A 19,321-nucleotide genomic window follows, 5' to 3' on the forward strand; every position below is an offset into this window, starting at 1 on the left:
TGATTATGGGATTTAAGTGTTCTAATTTGCATGCGGGTCTTCTACCAAATTTTTAAATATGTTTCAGTATAGTTCTGGAAATTTGCGTAGTCTTCATCATGATGTAAAATATTGAGTATTTTAGGACTAGTATACAAAGCTAAGTAAATGATGTGTTTTTATGTCTTTCTCACCGTCTAACAGCGTTAGCACACTCACCTATCGTGAATCATATGCTGGTCTGCATCGTACATGCAGAAAGGATGCTCGATTGTCGTGCACTCCGTCATAAACTCTATCGATCCCCCTGTGTCTGCAGAAATGTCACATATCGCTACGAGTCTGCAAAGAGCATCAACACATAGGTCAGAGTGTGGAACTTTAAAGTCTCCAACAAGATCACAAACGATTCAAGATGAAAGATGCTTGGAACGATTTTTAAGGTGGCTGCCTAGGCTCTTGGCTTTCCCCCTATAGTTCCCTGTGTTCTGGAACACACCACAACTCCTCACTATGAGTTTCAGGCTTCACAAGGAAGAAAAAGTGGGAGGGGAAAGAAGAGGGAAATAAAAGTGGAAAAATCCCTTCCCTACATAAGTCATTGACAACAGCCTGAATTTAACCTACTTGGCCTACTCCCTCCTTCCTGCTTTGTACTATTACATAAATTTACATGTTTTTACGTGGAACAAATGTCACCACCTGAAATCCTTTAGCGTTTGACCCCATATTCCTGCCCAATCTCCAATTACCATTTGCCTATATAAACCCTCAGCTAGACCTAGACTGGCCCACACACTGTCTTAAACTGTGCTTTGGTGACCCCGTATTTATCAAGCAGCAATCCTGTCACTTGCAATTCTCATTCTCCTCACTCATCCCTCTTAAGGTGTTGCTGAGGCCAGCTCCCACTTTCTCCTAAACTCTGGTCATAGTGATTGCTCCCAGCATTCCCTTGGCACCTACTTGCTGCCAGTGACATGCCTGAGGGGAGCAACCGCAGGTCTATTCTCCTTTATCTTTTAGCTCAGCAGAGTGTCCAACAGACCTGGTGTTCCATAAATATTGATTGATTAATTAATTAACTGGACATTGAATCATCATTTGAATGCATATGATTTGTCAGACAATGTTCTGGGTACTGGTAGCCAAGAGACATGGCGGCCCTCTCCTTAAGAAGACCAAGTTCAAGGAGGAGAGGGAAAATCATAAACACTGAAAAATAAATGATGGTGAGTGTCAGTAGAAGAAGCAGAGGAGAAGACTAGAGAGAGAGAGGGAATGGAGAAGCAGGAAAGGACCTCACTGAGGAGGAGACTTCTGAGCTACATTTGGAGCCACAGAACTTCAGAGATACAAGAAGGGGGGAAGTTTAACTGTCAAATGTTCTCAAGAGCTCAGCTAAGATAAGGCAACTAATGACTCAGTAACAATCCAGTCCTATGACACATGAATCCCCTCTGTGTGATACCCTAACAGTGGGCCCTGCCGTCATTGCTGAAGTAAGGTCCTTACTTGTGTGACAATGCAGGGCAGCCTTCCACACCAACAACAGGGGACTTGCCTGGAGCCAGGAGATTCTGAAGATCTTGGCGGGTTAGTAGACGTGGGCTCCTTTGTTCCCAATAGATTCCATTAACAAGACAAGTTGTGTAGGGTGCAATCTGTAAAGCAAGTTTTAGGTTCAACAAACCAGGAAACAGTGTATTTCCATACAGTGTGCTGAAAGAGAGCTATCTGTAAATGCCATGAGAAATAATTTAATGTTATTTCAAGTTGACTTTATTTGCTAGGTCAGTGGACTTCTTTTGAGCCTGAGACAATAAATAACCACCCAGATTCAGTGTAAAATTTCCCATGATAAATATATGAGCATAAATATATTAATACATTTGCTCTCTCATATATTACATAGCTAAGAAAAAGAAAGGGACCAAGAATCAGGTGACCTAACACTCTATACCTAAATCAGGCTACCTCAACTTCCCATCCTCAAAGGAAAGCCATAAAGATTAAAGCATCTGTAGGTTCCATGAACAAATGTACTACGTACATGCATACACAGTAACTAGGTCATTATAAGTTTTAGGATGCAGCAAATAACTGATACTTCTGAGATTGGGAAAGACAGAAGGAATGGAAATTTACTAGATGCAAAAATTTTCAGTTTGAATCTAGTTTCATAATATTTCTTTCTCAAGTGTCTCAAGAATTGGCAAGTTACAGGTAAGATGCTCTTCCTATAACATGCTTTACATGCTAACCATTACACCAGGATCTAAAAATGCTATGTTGTTGAAACATATTCAAAGTTACTTAAAGTACAATATTCCTTCTCACCATATATGCCTGCATTTTTGTTTTATTTTTTGTTGATTTCTTTTGAAGAGGATGGTTGCATGACCAATGACTACAGAACATACAAACATGTTCTTATGAGTCCAGTATGCTTCCATCAGAAGGGTTTTAATTGAAAGTAACCTTTTATTTGTCCACTGGGGATGGGTCTATGCTTCTACAGCCTCACTGTTTCACCCTGGAGCGCTATAATCAATGGCATGCATTTCAAGACAGCTGGCTGAGGCTATGACTGCAATTCCTGGCCTGGAAGGAATAAACCTATGTTGAAATCAAACCTCATAGACACTGTGCTTGGCCAACAGTACAAGCTAGTCCAAAAATAACAATCCACAGGAAATGTTTTAGAGCTATTGGGCACATGCAGACCTGAAGAAGAAACAGAGACAGTAAAATAAAAAAAATAGAGATAACCACAGAAACCACCAAAACCACTCAGCAAAGGCCCCTGCAAATTTCAATAAAAGCCAACAGTGCCTTAGGCCAACTCATAACATCCAAGGGAATCACCACAAGTCAATCTGAGGAACTCAAAACAATGTACACATCCATAATTTCTCTCCTGAAAACAGCCTGGCTATAGTGTATCATGAGCAACCAACTCAAAAGCTGAGTGTGCTACTCACATAGGTATTAAAGCGACTTATGTAGCGCTCAGGATATTTGTCATATTCCACGGGATCATATACACCATCTGTTTTCCTGACAAGGTGATGATGGCGACTTATCACCGTTCCATACACTTTCCTCAGGTCTTGCAGAGGAGAAAGAAATTAGGAAAGTGGGTGACAAATGATAAAGATTGATAGTGATAAAATATTGTAACACAGACACTGTTTAAAAAAAAAACAAAAACAAAAAAAACAAAACAAAAAATACAGACAGCCACCCTCCCCCTCTTACCTCCCGTTTGGGAAACTTCTTTTAATTCATGTGGTTCGACATATTCACAAGGCAGTTCATTGAAGATTTCTTGGGCCCCCTGTCAATAACACGTGAGTAAAAATCTAAAACTCCATAGGAAAAGAGCCAACATGATGTCATGCAAAGATTCGAATTCATCTTCCCCACAATTACAGCTCCACTTGTCCCGCCCTGCGACAAGGAGTACAGATGAGGTTCTTGCTCACAGCAAGCAATGTGAACACCATGCATTTAATTTAATTTATAAGATATTCAGTATAGAAACAAGAGTATTTAGAAATGAGAGCAGCATAAAGTATTTCTGTTTACTTTTTGCTCCATTGCAGAAGTTATTTCAAGTGGGGAAACTATATTTCCTATCAAAACAATTAGATACCTATCTCACAGAATAATACAAATAGTGATGTCCTTTTTGTAAAATATTTTCATTAAAGAAAGATCTATTTTATAAGTGTCCTGGGGAGCAGGAGAGGAGCTTGGGGGAGGTCTACAAATGCATCCTCAAAACCATCCCAGAAGGAAAAAAGTATTAATTCATCTTGAATGCATCTGATTAACAAAACTCCAAGTCATCTTGAAAAATTTACAGCCTAGGGTAATTAATGTCCAAACTTCTGAACATCTCTGTGATGGTGAAACAGATCACCTTAAGAACAGAGTTTTACACCATTAAAAATTAGTTTTCCCTCTAAAAAGGGGGAAAAAGCATTCAAAACCTCTTACAGCTTGGAATCAAAAACATAGAACAAAAGTTTAGACTATGGTTGCTCTTTACTATAGTTAAGGTACATATATGGATAAGGAAAGCACCCAAAACAGAATGCCCACTTATGAAATGCTCTGAAATGTTCACAAAATGCCCACATCCTCTTAGAGTTTCAGGCTGCATTACAGAAACAAGACAGGTGGGATTTACCTTAGATACATTACCAGTCCCTGTGAACACAAATGTTAAGGGCCCTATCGACTTGGGCATCAAACCCAGAGATATTTCATAGCCAGCATCACGGACAGCTTGCACAGCCTGACTGCTGTTCCTATAGTTATGAGCCATGCCAATGTGCTGAAAGCAAGCACACAGTTCAAGTTAGTCTACCACTTGAGACATTTTCCAACTCTAAAAGTGTAATATGTATTTTAAAAAAAATCAAATAAACATCTCACCATAAAAGGTGTGTGATGTCCCAAAGCAAGGAGCCTTAAACCCATTCCATGCAAAATGTTGATCATCCCTATTGTAGAATCAGACCAATAGAGAGACCATTAGTTGGGAGAAGCAGGACCTGTCCTCTCTGCCCGTTCTCCAACCTGCTCAGGGCTCTGAGGAAGCACCGGTCACAGCCTCTCAGCTTTGAAGGAGGCCATCATCGTATCCATCCCCTCAACTTGCTGCAATCAATGGCACTCAGTCAGCTTCATTCCCACCCTCCCTGCCACTTTCAATCCAGCTACAATGGGATGAGTGTCCCTCTTCTTCTCTATGAGTAATCGCTCCACCTTTGCTCCTTCCTGCCTCTCAAAGGAATCAACTCCACTTTTGAATTATTCTTTTCATTATCACTATCTATGGGTTTATTCTTATCAACATTTAAACACTCTTCCATTCCTGCCATACCAAAAAGAAAGAACAAATGGAAACATTCACCATTGACCCATGACCCTCATTAGCAATTTTAGTAACCTAAATAACTACACTCAGTAGACACTTCAGATCTTGACTTACTTGCCAGAGGTATTTGGCAATAAGGAGTCCCTTTGTTGGAGTCTCTTCCCTCAGTACCCTATGCCCATTCCTTTTACATCAGTGTCCTCTGCCTTTGCCTTAAAGATTAATCAGCTAGCTTCAGGATTCTGTCCCGGGTCCTGTCCTCTTCAATCTCTCATTTTTTCTCTTAGATAATTTCATCCAGTCCTAAATTCCAAGTACTTTCTGTATACAGATGACACCAAATCTGGATCTCTAACACAGATATTTTATATCAAGCTCTAACCATCCACCGATTTCTCAGCAATAATAAAACAAACAAACAAACAAAAAAAAAAACTCAGCATGTCTGTAGCAAAGTCCTCAACATCCATTCTTTTCTTCTTTATTGGAACATACTTTTCAGGACCTACAAAATGTTCTTTTATCTTTATTTTCCTGAATCAACTTTTAAATGGATAATTTATACACAATAAAACACAGCAACAAATGTATCCATCCACATTACCACTAACAATCAAGATAAGAATATTTCCATCACCCCAGTCAATTCTCATAAACCCAATTCTCATAGCCAAAAATAATTATTGATCTATTTCTGTCTGTATACATTAGTTCTTTCTACAGTTTCATATAAATGTATGAAGTGTATATTTTTATGTGTCAGCTTTCACTTAGCTGAATGTTTCTGAGATCCATACATACTTTGTGTGTATAGGCAGTCTGCTTCTCTCTATTGCTGAGTTTTCCATTTTATAGATATACCAGAATTTATTTATCCATTCCTGTGCTGATGGGCATTTGGATTATTTCTAGCCTATTATGAATAAAGATACTATAAATAAGTCTCCACAAGATATAATTCATTTCCCTTAAGTGTTTATGTATGGTATTTATTTTGTACATTGATATTCAAGCTTTTTATTTCTCCTTGAGTTGGAATTGGTAATTTGTATCTTTTAAGAATTTGTCTATTTTATTGCATTGTCAAATTTCTTGGCCTAATTATATTCTCTTAACCTCTTAATGTTTGTAAGATATATAGTGTGTCCCTTCTTGGTAAATAGTGTCTTCTCTCTTTTTTAAATCAACCTAACTAAAGATTTATCAATTTTATTAATTTTTAAAAAAATAATCAGCTTTTGATTTAATTGATGTTCTCTATTGTTTTCCTGCTTTGATTTCATTGATTTTTCTCTCTTTCCTTTATTATGTCCTTTCTTCTATCAATACTTGTTTTTGGTTTAATTTCTTGTTAATTTTCTAACTTTTTAAAATGGAAGTTTAGACCATTAACTTGAGAACTTTCTTCTTTTCTAATAAAAGCATTAAATGCTGTAGATTGCCTTCTAAGCACCACTCTATCCACATCCCAAAACTTTGGGCATGCTGTTTTTAAACTTTTATTCAACTAAAAATATTTTCTAACTTGTCATATGATTTTTTCTTGACCCTTGACTGGGTTATCCAATAATACATGGTTTCTTTTTCAAATATTTGGAAAATCTCTAGTTTTCTTTTAATTATAGTTTCTAAGTCAGTTTTCTTATAGAGCATATACTCCATGATTTCAAATCTTTTAAATTAATTAAGAATTGTTTTGTAGGCCATGTGGGTGAATGTTCCACGTGACGTGGAAAGAATATGCATTCTGCAGTTGTTGGGAGAAGTGATCAGTAACTGTCGCTTTAATCAGGGAGGATGGCAGTGTGCTGGTATCCTATGTCCCTACAAATTTCTATCTACGTGTTCTGACAATAACAGACCTTCAGGTAGACCAATCTGATACAGTTACACTACATGGTGTTTCTTGACTAAACAAGGTTCAAAGAACTAACTGAAACATCAAGTAGAGTTTTTACCCAAACTCCAGCTTCTATCCCTTCTGGATTTCTCCTTTGTTGCTCTTGCCCCGGTACCTTTATCCTCTTTGTCCCTTTCTTCTACTCCCCAAGTTCTCATCACCAAACTGACCTCTCCATCTAGTCTTCCAACAGAACTACTGAAAGTCAGAGTCTATCTACAGTTGCTTTCCGTCTCCCTGCCCTCTTTTTCTTTTTAATTTTTATAATAAACATATTTCCATGATTTACTTTGTTATTCTAGCCCCCCGATAGTGATCACCCTCAGACACACCCTCACGTTTATTTTTATTGGAGAAAATGAACACTTTTGCCACAAAAAAGAAAAACACACACAGTCACTCCACAGTTAAATGTAGAGGGTGAGTGATGTCAATGCCCACACATGTACCTGCCACACCGGCCCACTGTCCAAACGCCACGACACGGATTCCTCTATGATCCACCATTTTCTCATAATCAATAAGTCGGATTTCCTGACGAAAGAATAAAAGATTTCTCAACCAGACCCAACAAGTTTAATTTCAAAGAGTAAAGCACAAACATAACCAAGTCAGTATTGCATATTTTCCCCTCTAATAAAATACAACTTCACTGGCCAACATCAGAGGGGCACCCTGAAACATTTAGAAATATTTAGAAAATATCATGGGTCATTCATGGGTCACGGGCCAATGATAGGTTTACGATTAGAGATGAAAAACATGGTCCTAGACCCGTGCATGCTAAATGCCCCTGGAAGGTAGTCAATCAAATAACAGTCATTATTTCTCTTAAATTTTAGCCCAGCAGCATCTATAAATATATCTACAACCCCAGGTCTCCCCACATCTTCCTTCTAGTTTTAAAGAAAACAAGCCCCTCTGGAGACTAAGCCCTGTGAGCTAGATCCCAGCTTTCTCCATGTCCTCCAAGACCATCATTCTTGAGATTTTTCTCTGTCCTGCATTCTTCATCTCTGCACAGCTCCTTCCCCTCAGCTATTCTGACATTCACCCAGGCCCCTTCTAACTTAAAAATAATACCACCACTCCCTCTCAAGTCTATATGCTCAAATATCTCATTCTTTCTCTCTCTCCCTCTCTCTCCCTCTCTCTTCCCCTCCTTTTCTCCCTCCCTACCGCCCTCTTTCTTTTTTCCCCCAATATATTTTATTGATTTTTTACTGAATTTGTTCTTCCGAAACACTGCAAATTCAATGCAGCCTGGGTATAGCATATTTCAAATGACTAAGAGTGTGTTTTAGCCCAGCTGGTGTAGCTCAGTGGTTGAGCATCGACCTGTGAGCCAGGAGGTCATGGTTTGATTCCAGGTCAGGGCACATACTCTGGTTGTGGGTTTGATCCCCAGTGGGGGGCGTGCATGGGGCAGCAGAAGTAATTCTCTCTCATCACTGATGTTTCTGTCTCTCTTTCCCTTTCCTTTCTGCAATCAATAAAAAAAAATTTTTTTAAAGAATATGTTCTATCACCTATATAAAATACTACACTTGATCTTAGCCAAAAGGCCGAGAAGTGATTATCACCTATATAAAATACTTCCACTGCTTTTACTGTTTGCAAACTCTCCTGTCCTTTGCCTGTTCTCAGGTTCTAGTCTAGTTTCTAACACTCTAACATCCTTACCCCAGGACTTTGTAAAATGTCTAGTTGTCTCTCTATTATAACATACCTCAGGCTTCTCTAGCTACACTCATTCCGATGCTCATCCACTCTTGTGGCTTTACGTACTATCTAGTCTCTGACCACCACAACATGTGTGTCAGAAGGAGCTGCCTTCCTGAGCTACAAATTCACATCCAACGGCCCACACAGTGTCTCCTCTTAAATACCAATGGACAAGCTAAACTCGACAGGCCCTAAACTCAACTCCCAATCCTCCATTCAAGCCTGCTCCTCCTACAGTAGCATCCTTTCAATTTCTGGCAACTCTTTTAAAGTCTTGATGTCATCACTGTCTCTTCTCTTCCTCATATTCCACATTCGTTCCATCAGGGAATTCTTTGGAATCAGACCTCTAAAGTACATCCAGTATTTGTCCCTGCATCACAAACTCCATTGTAGCCTAGCATCTAGACTGGTCTAGACTTACAATCTTCTTATCAGCTTTGCTCTCTCCCATTTCCACAAAGCAGAAAGAGTAAGCTTCTTAGAACATCATGATTTACTCTCACCCTTCACTCAAAAAGACCAGCAGGTTTTGTGTTACTATTCTCTCTGCTTGGAAGACATCCAGATGGACAGTGTGATCCTTCATCTCCTTCAAATTTTTGCTCAGTGAGGCTCTCCCTGATAATACTATTTAAACTAGCATTGTCCCTTTTCCCCAGGCCCAACACTCCTTTTCTCCTTCTAGATTCTATTTGTCTCCATTACACATATCACCAAGTGACCTAGGAGAGGTCATTTATTTACCTGTCTTATCCCACTAGAATGAAAGCTCATGTCAGACACAGTATAGGCACTCAGCAAATATTTGTGGAATGTATACTCTGTATTTTAAGTAGCTACTAGTCATTCCAATAGTATTTATATCTCAAAAATGTTTTTCTCCCCTTTTAATGTTAATGAAGGTAAAAATCATCTACACTCCAGGTCTGGCTCTACGGAGTTGTGCAACCTCAGGCAACACTTCACCCTTCTGGGCTCCATCTGAAAAATCAGGAGGATTGCCAAAACTGATTTGGTTCAGTGGATAGAGCATTGGCCTGCGGACTGAAGGATCCCGGATTCGATTCCAGTAGGGGGCATGTACCTTGGTTGCGGGCACATCCCCAGTGGGGGGTGTGCAGGAGGCAGCTGATCGATGTTTTTCTCTCATCAATGTTTCTAACTCTCTATCCTTCTCCCTTCGTCTCTGTAAAAAGTCAGTAAAATATATTTTTTTAAAAATTAGGAGGATGGATTATATGATTCCTGAGGTTCTTTTCAGCTCAAAAATTCTACTTGCTAATATCTGACCCAGTGGCCTCATAAACTGGGGATCATTTGAGAGAACGGTTCTCTTGTTCCTTCCATTTCAGAATTCAAAAGGAATAAAATCTGTTTGTCTTCTCCTATAACAAACTCCAAACTCAGGCCAAAGAGAAGCCTCAAGAACAACAGTGCTATTCAAGCACTAGCTCATAGATCACCTTTCCTCCTGAGGTGAATAACAAGATGTATTTCCCAGATGCTAAAAAAAAAAAAAAAAAAAAATTCAAACTCTGCTTGATAATTCAAAGTAATTTCTATGACATTTATGAGTGTTGTTTACCAATTACCTGTTTTAGGATTTCATCCAACAGGCCCATATTGGCCTCCTGGGCCTTTATTGTGTGGGAGAAGAATGCGTACGTCTTCCTGGGCATTAACTTTTCCTCTGGGGGTCTTTTAACTCCCAAAATAAGACAAGCTTCAGAAATATCCTCCTGAAGAATGCCGCCAGCCTTGACATATTCCTGAGAATGCAATTTTGGTTAAGAGTTATTCCCCTGAGTTGTTGTATTCATGTTTTCTTCCATAACTAAGTATTGCAATTAAAGGCACAACCTTCTGAAGGAATACAATCTTTATGAATAAGAGCACATAATAGAATAGCTACTAATATTTTCACTTGCTGGCTAAAGATCAATCTAACATGTTTGACTTTTATAGTAAAAAATGTAGAAAATTCAGCACATTTTCCTATTTTAAGAACAGTTAATAGTTTGATCATAATCACTAGCACAAATGATGTAATATCATTGTGAAATATATATTTTATACCAACAATGCACTGAAATAGTAAATGCAAAGGACTAATTTATTACTCAGGTTCATTTTTTTAAAGGAAGATATATCTGCAATATTTACTTTTCTGTGTTTAATTACCATTTATTACTGCCCTATTCTATACGCAGACTGTGTTAGAGATGACATGATGAGACACAAAGAAAGCCAGGTAAATCCTTCCTATAAAGGAGTCCACAAAATACAGTAAGAAAGAAGTAAGGCCGGGGGCTGGCATGGCTCAGTGGTTGAGGTCAACCTATGAACCAGGAGATCATGGTTCAAGTCCCAGTCAGGGCACATGCCTGGGTTTCAGGCTTGATACCAGTAGGTGACCTGAAGGACGCAGCCGACCAATGATTTTCTCCCATCATTGATGTTTATATCTTTCTCCCTCTCCCTCTCTGAAATCAATAAAAATGTATAAAAGAAAAAAAAAAGAAGTCAGGAGCACAGTAAATGAGGCTGAATTAAAAATAACATCATGATCTGCAGAATCTAAGTGATTATTACTTTAATCAATACTGAAATAATTCCCAGGTGAGATGATGAAGGAAGTAGAAAATTTTCAATTAATCTAAAAGGTTGGGTAAGATTTGAAGAAGTGGCAATATCAGCAAGAGGCTTTAAAGGAATAGATATAAATATGGAGGCAGGAAAGTAAAGATGTTTAGGGCATAAAGGGTAAATCAATTTTAAAAAGTAGACTAACTATTATCATGGTAAAGGTGCCCTTTATTGTATAAAATAATCATCAACATTTATTAATAAGTTACTATGTGCTTTGCCAAGTTCTTTGCATGGATCGTTCTATTTAATTCTCATAAAATTCCATGAGGCAGGTACAGTTATCATCCCCATTTTACCAATGGGAAACCTGAGAGTTGAACACGTAACTGAGATTGGACAGCTGGTACGGAGGCGATCCTGAGAAAGAGGAGTAAAGAGTCACGCTACCTGATATCAAACTATACTACAAGGCCACTGTAAACCAAACAGCATTGTATTGGCATAAAAACAGACATATAGACCAAAGGAACAGGCTAAAGAATCTATAATTGAGCCTATGCCTCATGGTTAATTAATATTTGACAAAGAAGGCAAAAACATACAATGGGATAATTGCACAGATATGTGCTGGGAAATTGCACAGATATGTGAAAAAAAAAAAAAAAAAAAAAAAAAAGGAAAAAGAAAAAGAAACCAAACCACCTTCTTATACCATTCACAACAATAAACTCAAAATGGATCAAAAACTTCAATGTAAGACTCACAACCAAAATCCTAGAAGAAAATATAGGCAGTAAATCTTGGACATTTCTCATAGCAACATTTTTTCTGATATATCTCATTGGGCAAGGGAAAAGAAAAAGTAAACAAGAGATTACATCAAAAGAAAAAATGAACGAAAGAGATTACATCAAGCTGAAAAAAAGTTTTTTGTGCAGCAAAGGAAATCATCAACAAAATGAAAAGACAACTCACTGAATGGGAGAACATATTTGCCAATGAGACATCTGATAAGAAGTTAATATCTAAAAATTATTTTTTAAAAAAACTTATATAGCTCAACACCAAAATACAACAACAAAAACAATCCAGTAAAAAATTGGCAAAGGATCTGAATACACTTCTCCAAAGAGGAGATATAGCTATAAAAAGGGCAATAGACATATGAAAAAATGCTTAAGTCACTAGTCATCAGAGAGATGCAAATTAAAACTACAATAAGGTATCACCTCTCCTCTGTCAAAATAGCTATCATCAACAAATCAACAAACAACAAGCACTAGTGAGTATGTGGGGAAAAGGGAACCCTCCTGCATTGCTGGTGGGAATGCAGACTGGTGCAGCCACTGTGGAGAACAGTATAAAGTTTCCTTAAAAAATTGAAAATGGAACTCCATTTGACCCAGTGATTCAACTTCAGAATATATCTGAAGAAACCTGAAGCACTGATTCAAAAGAATATATGCACCTTAATGAATATATATACCTCAATGAATATATGTTCATTGAGGTATTATTTACAGTTACCAAGATTTGGAAGCAGCCCAAGTGCCCATCAGTAGCTGAGTGGATAAAAAAGCTGTAGTACATTTACACAATGGAACACTACTAGGCTGTAAAATCTTTCCTTTTGGGACACATGGATGGAGCTGGAGAATATTGTGCTAAGTGAATAAGCCAGTCAGAGAAAGACAAATACCAAATGATTTCACTTACATGTGGATTCTAATGAACAAAATGAACTGACAAACAAAATGGAAACAGACTCATAGATACAGAGAACAGACTGACAGCTATCAGAAAGGAGTGGGTTGGCAGGCTGAGTGGAAAAGGTGAAGGGATTAAACAAAACCAAAATTCATAGACACAGACAACAGTATGGTAATTACCAGAAGGAAAGGTGGGGGAGTGGTCGATGGGGGAGGCAGAAGAGAGTAAAGGGGCGATAAATGGTGACAAAAGGAGACTTGCCTTTGGTCAGTGAACAGACAATACAACATATGGATAATGAAATGCAGAGCTGTACACCTGAGACCTATTTAATTTTATTAATCAATTTTGCCCCAATAAATTAAATTAAAACATTTTAAAAACCTTAAAAGAAATAGAAAGGTCAAAAATGTTTTTAAAAATTAAAGTAATTCCTTTACCCCTCAACTGGAGAAAGAATGAAATGGGATGAAAAGAATATTTATTGGTTGAATTCTGGACTCAGACAAGGATTCTACTAACCATCTTATGATAACCAAAGTGAAGAAATATTGCCATGTGGCTGTTCAAGTGACAGGAGCCACATGTTCTCTTCACTCAGGAGCTCCCTTATCTCCATTGCAGAGTCCTTTTACTCTCACAGACAGAAAACATCGCCGCTATTTACCTCATCGTGAATGGCTCGCCGGTTGGAGGGCTGGATTAGGACCTTGTAGCCCAGGTTGGTGATGCCCTTGATGTGCCGGGGAGCCAGCGGCGCCCTCCGCTCCCAGGCGTTCACGTCCTCCCGCCGCACGGCCATCACGGGCTTGTGGTGCAGGCCCCTGCGGAGGCCGGGCCCCAGCCGGCCCAGCCGGGAGCCGCAGGTGCGCAGCATCTTCAGGCCTGTGGCTGCAAAGACAGCGTGAGAGCCAGGGACAGCTCGGGCAGGCGGGCGCACAGGTCAGTTCTGGTCTCCTAAGAAATCTGCTGCAAAAGCCAGCCCGCTCAGAGGGTAGCAGATAGAGGACAGAGCAAACAGGAGGGGAAACATGGACGGTAGTGTTCCTTTACCAGGACAAGCACAAACTGCCACAAAAGATGTTATTCCTTTCCAAAACTGAGAAAAGTACAGAGCACCTGGCCAGGTGGCTCAGTTGGCTGGAAGGTTGTCCGTGCACCAAAAGGTTTTGGGTTTGATCCCCCGTCAGGGCACATACCTAAATTGCAGGTTCCATCCCACATCCAGGTGTGTACAGGAGGCAACCAACTGAAGTTTCTCTCTCACATCTTGCTCTCTCTCTTGCTCTGTTTCTCAAAATCAATAAAAACAGCCGAAACTGGTTTGGCTCAGTGGATAGAGCGCTGGCCTGTAGACTGAAAGGTCCAGGTTCGATTCCGGTCAAGGGCATGTACCTTGGTTGCGGGCACATCCCTTACTGGCAGCTGATTGATGATTCTCTCTCATCGATGTTTCTAACTCTCTATCCCTCTCTTCCTCTCTGTAAAAAATCAATAAAATATTTTTTTCAATAAAATATATATTTTTTAAATCAATAAAAACATATCCTTGGGTGAGGATTAAAAAGAAAAAAAGTACAGAGAAACTTATGGGACACTAACCCATATCTGGGGAGCTGAAGTCGATTTTAAAATATACGTTTTCATCAAACAACTATTCAGCACAAAAATGTTAAGCAAGTTAACCTGCTATACAAATATAGGAAGATAAGGTATGTCACTTCTGAGAGCATGACATCAGGAATTTTTTAATCATGTACAAGATTCTTAGCTCAACGTGTTTCAAGTTTCATCTCTGACCATTTTCTACAAGCGCCGCTCAGTGCTGAGAGAACTGCTTTCCACTTTCACAGCTAAGTGATGCACAGAATAGAAAGGCAGCACTTAAAGACCTTTGTGTCACATGATCACTTTTCTAGTAATTCACCGTTACTGAAATTTATAAAAGTATTGGTCCCGGGCAGGTTGGAAATTTAAGAAAACAAAACAAACACACATGTTCGTCCACCGCACGTGTTAAAGAGTTTTAGGAAGCAGAGCCCTGACCGTAACCCCCGCCTCCACCTGGGACGCCCAGCCTCACCTTCACTGGCTCTTTTGTTGCTCTACTTGCTATTCCCTTTCCCAGAGTTTCCTTTCCAGAACAATCCTCCTCTCATATTAAACCTGAGCCTGTCTCAACCAGTTTTTTGGGGTTTTTTTTGCTGTTATTCCAGACTGCAAAATTTCACTCATTGATTCAATCCTGAAATGTTTACACGGAGGCTCACTATTAGTTTTTTTGTATGTTATTTTTATTGATTTTTTTATAGAGAGGAAGAGAGAGGGATAGAGAGTCAGAAACATCGATGAGAGAGAATCATCCATCAGCTGCCTCTTGCACACCCCCTACTGGGGATGTGCCCGCAACCAAGTAAATGCCCTTGACCAGAATCGAACCCGGGACCTTTCAGTCCGCAGGCCGACGCTCTATCTGCTCTATCCGCTGAGCCAAACTGGCTTCAGCAGTATTAGTTTACATAAAGTCTTAGAGCACAAATATCAAACAGTATTCTATCCCTCTCCATATGGCTAAATACACTTGGTAGTCAAATGTCATTTCAGATGATAATTTACTGGATAATTTGGATGCTAATGTTTAGGCTCTTATGTTTAGGTTGGCATCAAAATATAGAGGGTTTGGCTCAGTGGATGGAGCATAGGCCTGTGGACTGAAAGGTCCAGGGCACATGCGGGCTTGATCCCCAGTAAAGGGCAGGCAGGAGGCAACCGATCAATGATTCTCATCACTGATGTTTCTATCTCTTTGCCTCTCCCTCGTTTCTGAAATATACACACACACACACACACACACACACACACACACACATATATATATTACATGATTTCACACCTCCCAGAAATGTTCTACCAATTACTACTAGCATTAAGCCAAATCGGTACAGAATACATTACGGTTACATCAGACTGCAACCTCTAAATCAGACCCACCATGCTGATGGGGAATGTTTATCCAAAACCTGGGGCCATACAAATACCTGCCCCCCTCTTCAAATACAAATACCACCCCCCGAGAAGGCAGCTCACAGCACCACGGAGCACAAGAGCACAGGGACCAGCGAGGCGCCCTCTCAGAAGGCTTTGGGAAGGAAAGGGCATGGGCAGAAGGGCTGTCCGCAGCGAGTGAGCACGCAGGTGGTTAGGGCCCGCATCGGTGATCAGCACCTCAGGAAAAGACTGCTGTGTGCCCTCTCTAAATGGCGGTTTACTTAACATACTCTTGTTTTTAAAAGAGACAACATTGAGGCCAAACCCAAGCCAAAGCACATAGCAGCTATTCTCTCCCAAGACAGAGAAGAAGAAAAAAAACAAAAACAAAAAAAGGGCAGCAGCCAGGACACCCAAATCCCTATGTTCTCCAATAGAACCCACTCCAAAGACACGCGATTCTTTTAACACACAGGTAAGCCCAGACATGGCCCCATCCTCCCAGCAGAAGCTGTACTTCATATTCCCTAGGTGGTGGAGGGACGCCACATCATCTGTTCTTTACAGCAATTCTTAACATGAGGGAGCACTTTCAGAAATATAGCCTCTCCCCCCTCAACCTCATAACCACAGCCTCTCCTCCCTCAGGGACCATCCCTCTTCCTCTTCCCTCCTCCTCCGCCGGGGTGGAGGGGCGCGATGTGGTAGGAGAGTCACAGACACACGTATGTAACAGGCACATAGACACCGGCAAAGGCGGGCTTTCCGTGGGGACAGGAACAGAAAGCAGCAGGTGGGAGCCTCTGCAGTTTATGTGGGAGGCTGCTTTTACTCTTCCTGCTTGCAGGCAAGTCTCAAATCACAAGTCCCAAAACTTTGTCTTCAAAGAAATGTTAACTATGGTTATCACTGACTCCGCATATATGCCACGCACCAGGCCGAGCACCTTACAGATATTATTTCATTTTCTCCCTGCAAACAGTCTTAATAGGTAGACACTTGTTACCCTGTTTTACAGGTGAAAAAACTGACGCGGAGTCTAGGTAGAACTGGCGCTTTGAAGCAGAAGCAGGATTCCTGTTCCTATGTAACACTCGGGATTTTCTCTTTGCTGAAGCCTGCAGATCCGCACCATGGAGACCTGACCCAGGGTGTTCCTGCTGCCAGCTTGTTTCAGAAACCGAACAGGTCCATATGGCATCGGCGTTGACAGTCTTAGTGAATGATCAATTCCTCCCCAAGCGTGGGCTGCCTCTACCTACCTCTTTCCCACGTGCCACCAAAAACCATTCCTGGGTCCCTGGCCAAGTTCAAGTCCAGTTCTCTGGGAGCTCAGGAAAACATGCATGCCGGGATCACTGCATTGCTAACTGTTTGAACTGGAAACTTGGTGTCAGCCTAGCACTTCCCGGGCCCACCATTCATCTCACTGTAAGGCACACGTGTCAAACACAAGGCCCGCGGGCCAAATCCGTCCCGCCAGGCCTTGCAATGTGGCCCGCACCACGCTGTCATCACTGCACTCCGCTGCGTTTCCATCACAATGACAGTTTATGACTGTTCAGTAAACCATTCGGCCCGCGATTTAGGCTGGATTTTAGATTTTGCCCCTTCTCTGATTGAGTTCGACACCCCTACTGTAAGGTTATCCTGAACCATCTAGCAGTGAAGGTCTCTCCATTGCTTTCAGGTGACGGACGGCAGGTGTCTGGTATTTATTTCCGAGAAATGCCCAGGTTGGCTGTTCCGTGTGTCCCTGTCCTGGAATTTGTGTGTTTTTCCGAGGAGATCAGGAAATGATCAACATGTATAAATATATTCCTGGCAATGCCTGCAGTGAGGCACAGAAGGAAGGCCCCTGGCTTCCCACGGGCGCTGGCCAGGTCACTGCACGGTGACAGGTGCTGAAAATGGCCTGCAGCATGAGCAAAGAGGATGTGGAAGACAAGAGGAGAAGAAAAAGAAAGATCTGAGGAGAATAAGGAAGAGCGAGAGGAGAGAACTAGTGGAGGAAAGAGAAGTGTCACCCAGTCAGGGGAGGAGAACAAGAGCCTTCTCCTGACAATCGCTAAAGTCTTCCCTTCAACACAGGAAGGGCTACTGCTTCAACAGCATAAAATGAAATTTAAAAGATTCTATCCCAGGTTTTTGTAAAACAAGAAGAGCACTAAGGTACACATTTTACTTCCCTAGAACTGATCGGGAGTTGGAAATGACTCTGAAAGTCATGGGAGTACTCTCTGAACTAAGTGCTCAGACAGGCACAGAGACAGGGGGACAAGCAGGGGATGGGCTCTAGCAATAGGACACAGTGTGTGATATTGCAGTACCTTAAGAATTTCTTTCAACTCACAAATTATCGATCTTTGCAATGTACACATGAGAACCAGGGGAAGAAGGAGAACATGCTTAAATGTTCTTGGTATTTTCTATCCTTTTTGAGACAAATGAAAAGGAAAATGGTGATTAAAAATAGAAATAGAGGGGACCCTTTCTCACTCCCTATGTGGGAGTCCGTTCTGTGGGACTCTTTCCCTCTCCCCACAGGGGAGTCTGTACTTGTTCTTCAATAAAGCTCCACCTTTGAAAAAAAGATAGAAATAGATGGATAGATAGAGTGTAGCACTCCATACATATCCCACAGTTCTCCTTCAGTGACCATGATATAAACTATGGTGATTAAGTATTTCATCACCCCAAATCACATGAAGGAAACAAAGAAAATTTTGTGAGGTGTACTGGTATTTATAAAAGATTCTACCTGAGGAAAAGCCACGCTCATAGGAACTGATATGTATTTGGAAAGGTCCTTTCAAATGATGAGCAGATTGATCTTTGAACAATTATGATATTTAAATAAAAATATCATAAAAGCCCAAAATGTTCTTGATGGAGTTAGATTTTTCCTATTGATTATAGAAGAGGTGTTTTGATTTCCTTCTTTAATTCAAAAAAAAATATGGTGTATCCCTAAGGTGTGTATAGCATGATGTTAGGTACTTCTAAAGAAGCAGAAATCCTATTTCTGCTCATTTTCATGGGATCCCAGGGTGGGACAATTTCATTTAATTAAATGGCCCCCAATAAAATCTGATGGTGAGTCCTGGCTGGTGTGGCTCATTTGGTTGGAGCATCATCCTGTAAACTAAAAGGTGGCATGTTCTATTCCCGATGGGGAACATGTGAGATGCAGCTCATTGATGTTTCTCATTCTCTCTCTCTCTCTCTCTCTCTCTCTCTCTCTCTCTCTCTCTCTCTCTCTCTCTCATGTGAGATGCAGCTCATTGATGTTTCTCATCTCTCTCTCTCCCTCTCCTCTCATGAATTTCTAAAAAATTTTAAAAATCTGATGGAGAAGTATCAATTACTGTTTCTAACTGGTGAATTATCAATTACTGGTTGTAACTGAATATTAGAGTCAGAATGACCCTGAAGGTAGTGAGCCCCATGAAAATCAGGAATTTTCTGTGGTTTATAAAAATCATTTTCCAAGTATCTATAAATGAATCACAATAAAACTGTCTACTATTCTGGTA

The 19,321-nt window shown here is 40.4% G+C and overlaps 1 protein-coding gene and 1 pseudogene across 4 annotated transcripts in view; both read right to left on the bottom strand.

Moving 5' to 3' along the window:
• AASS (aminoadipate-semialdehyde synthase) overlaps positions 1-19,321 on the bottom strand; it is a 58,822-nt gene that overhangs the window by 34,145 nt on the left and 5,356 nt on the right. For 3 of the 4 annotated variants that reach the window (XM_036425627.2, XM_045576359.1, XM_036425626.2), the window contains exons 2-10: positions 13,465-13,688; positions 10,091-10,267; positions 7,220-7,304; positions 4,426-4,493; positions 4,178-4,324; positions 3,241-3,319; positions 2,964-3,091; positions 1,495-1,643; positions 199-321 (exon numbers count right to left, since the gene is read on the bottom strand). In XM_036425627.2, coding sequence (XP_036281520.1) covers positions 199-321; positions 1,495-1,643; positions 2,964-3,091; positions 3,241-3,319; positions 4,178-4,324; positions 4,426-4,493; positions 7,220-7,304; positions 10,091-10,267; positions 13,465-13,674 — 1,166 coding nt within the window. In that variant the 5' untranslated portion in view covers positions 13,675-13,688. Of the gene's footprint in view, positions 1-198; positions 322-1,494; positions 1,644-2,963; positions 3,092-3,240; positions 3,320-4,177; positions 4,325-4,425; positions 4,494-7,219; positions 7,305-10,090; positions 10,268-13,464; positions 13,690-19,321 lie in introns of all 4 variants that reach the window. The other variant, XM_045576363.1, reaches the window with a different exon arrangement.
• Positions 8,224-8,347, bottom strand: LOC118714653 (annotated as a pseudogene).

Source organism: Pipistrellus kuhlii, unplaced genomic scaffold, assembly GCF_014108245.1.
Source record: "Pipistrellus kuhlii isolate mPipKuh1 unplaced genomic scaffold, mPipKuh1.p scaffold_m20_p_10, whole genome shotgun sequence".
Classification (NCBI taxonomy): Eukaryota; Metazoa; Chordata; class Mammalia; order Chiroptera; family Vespertilionidae; genus Pipistrellus; species Pipistrellus kuhlii.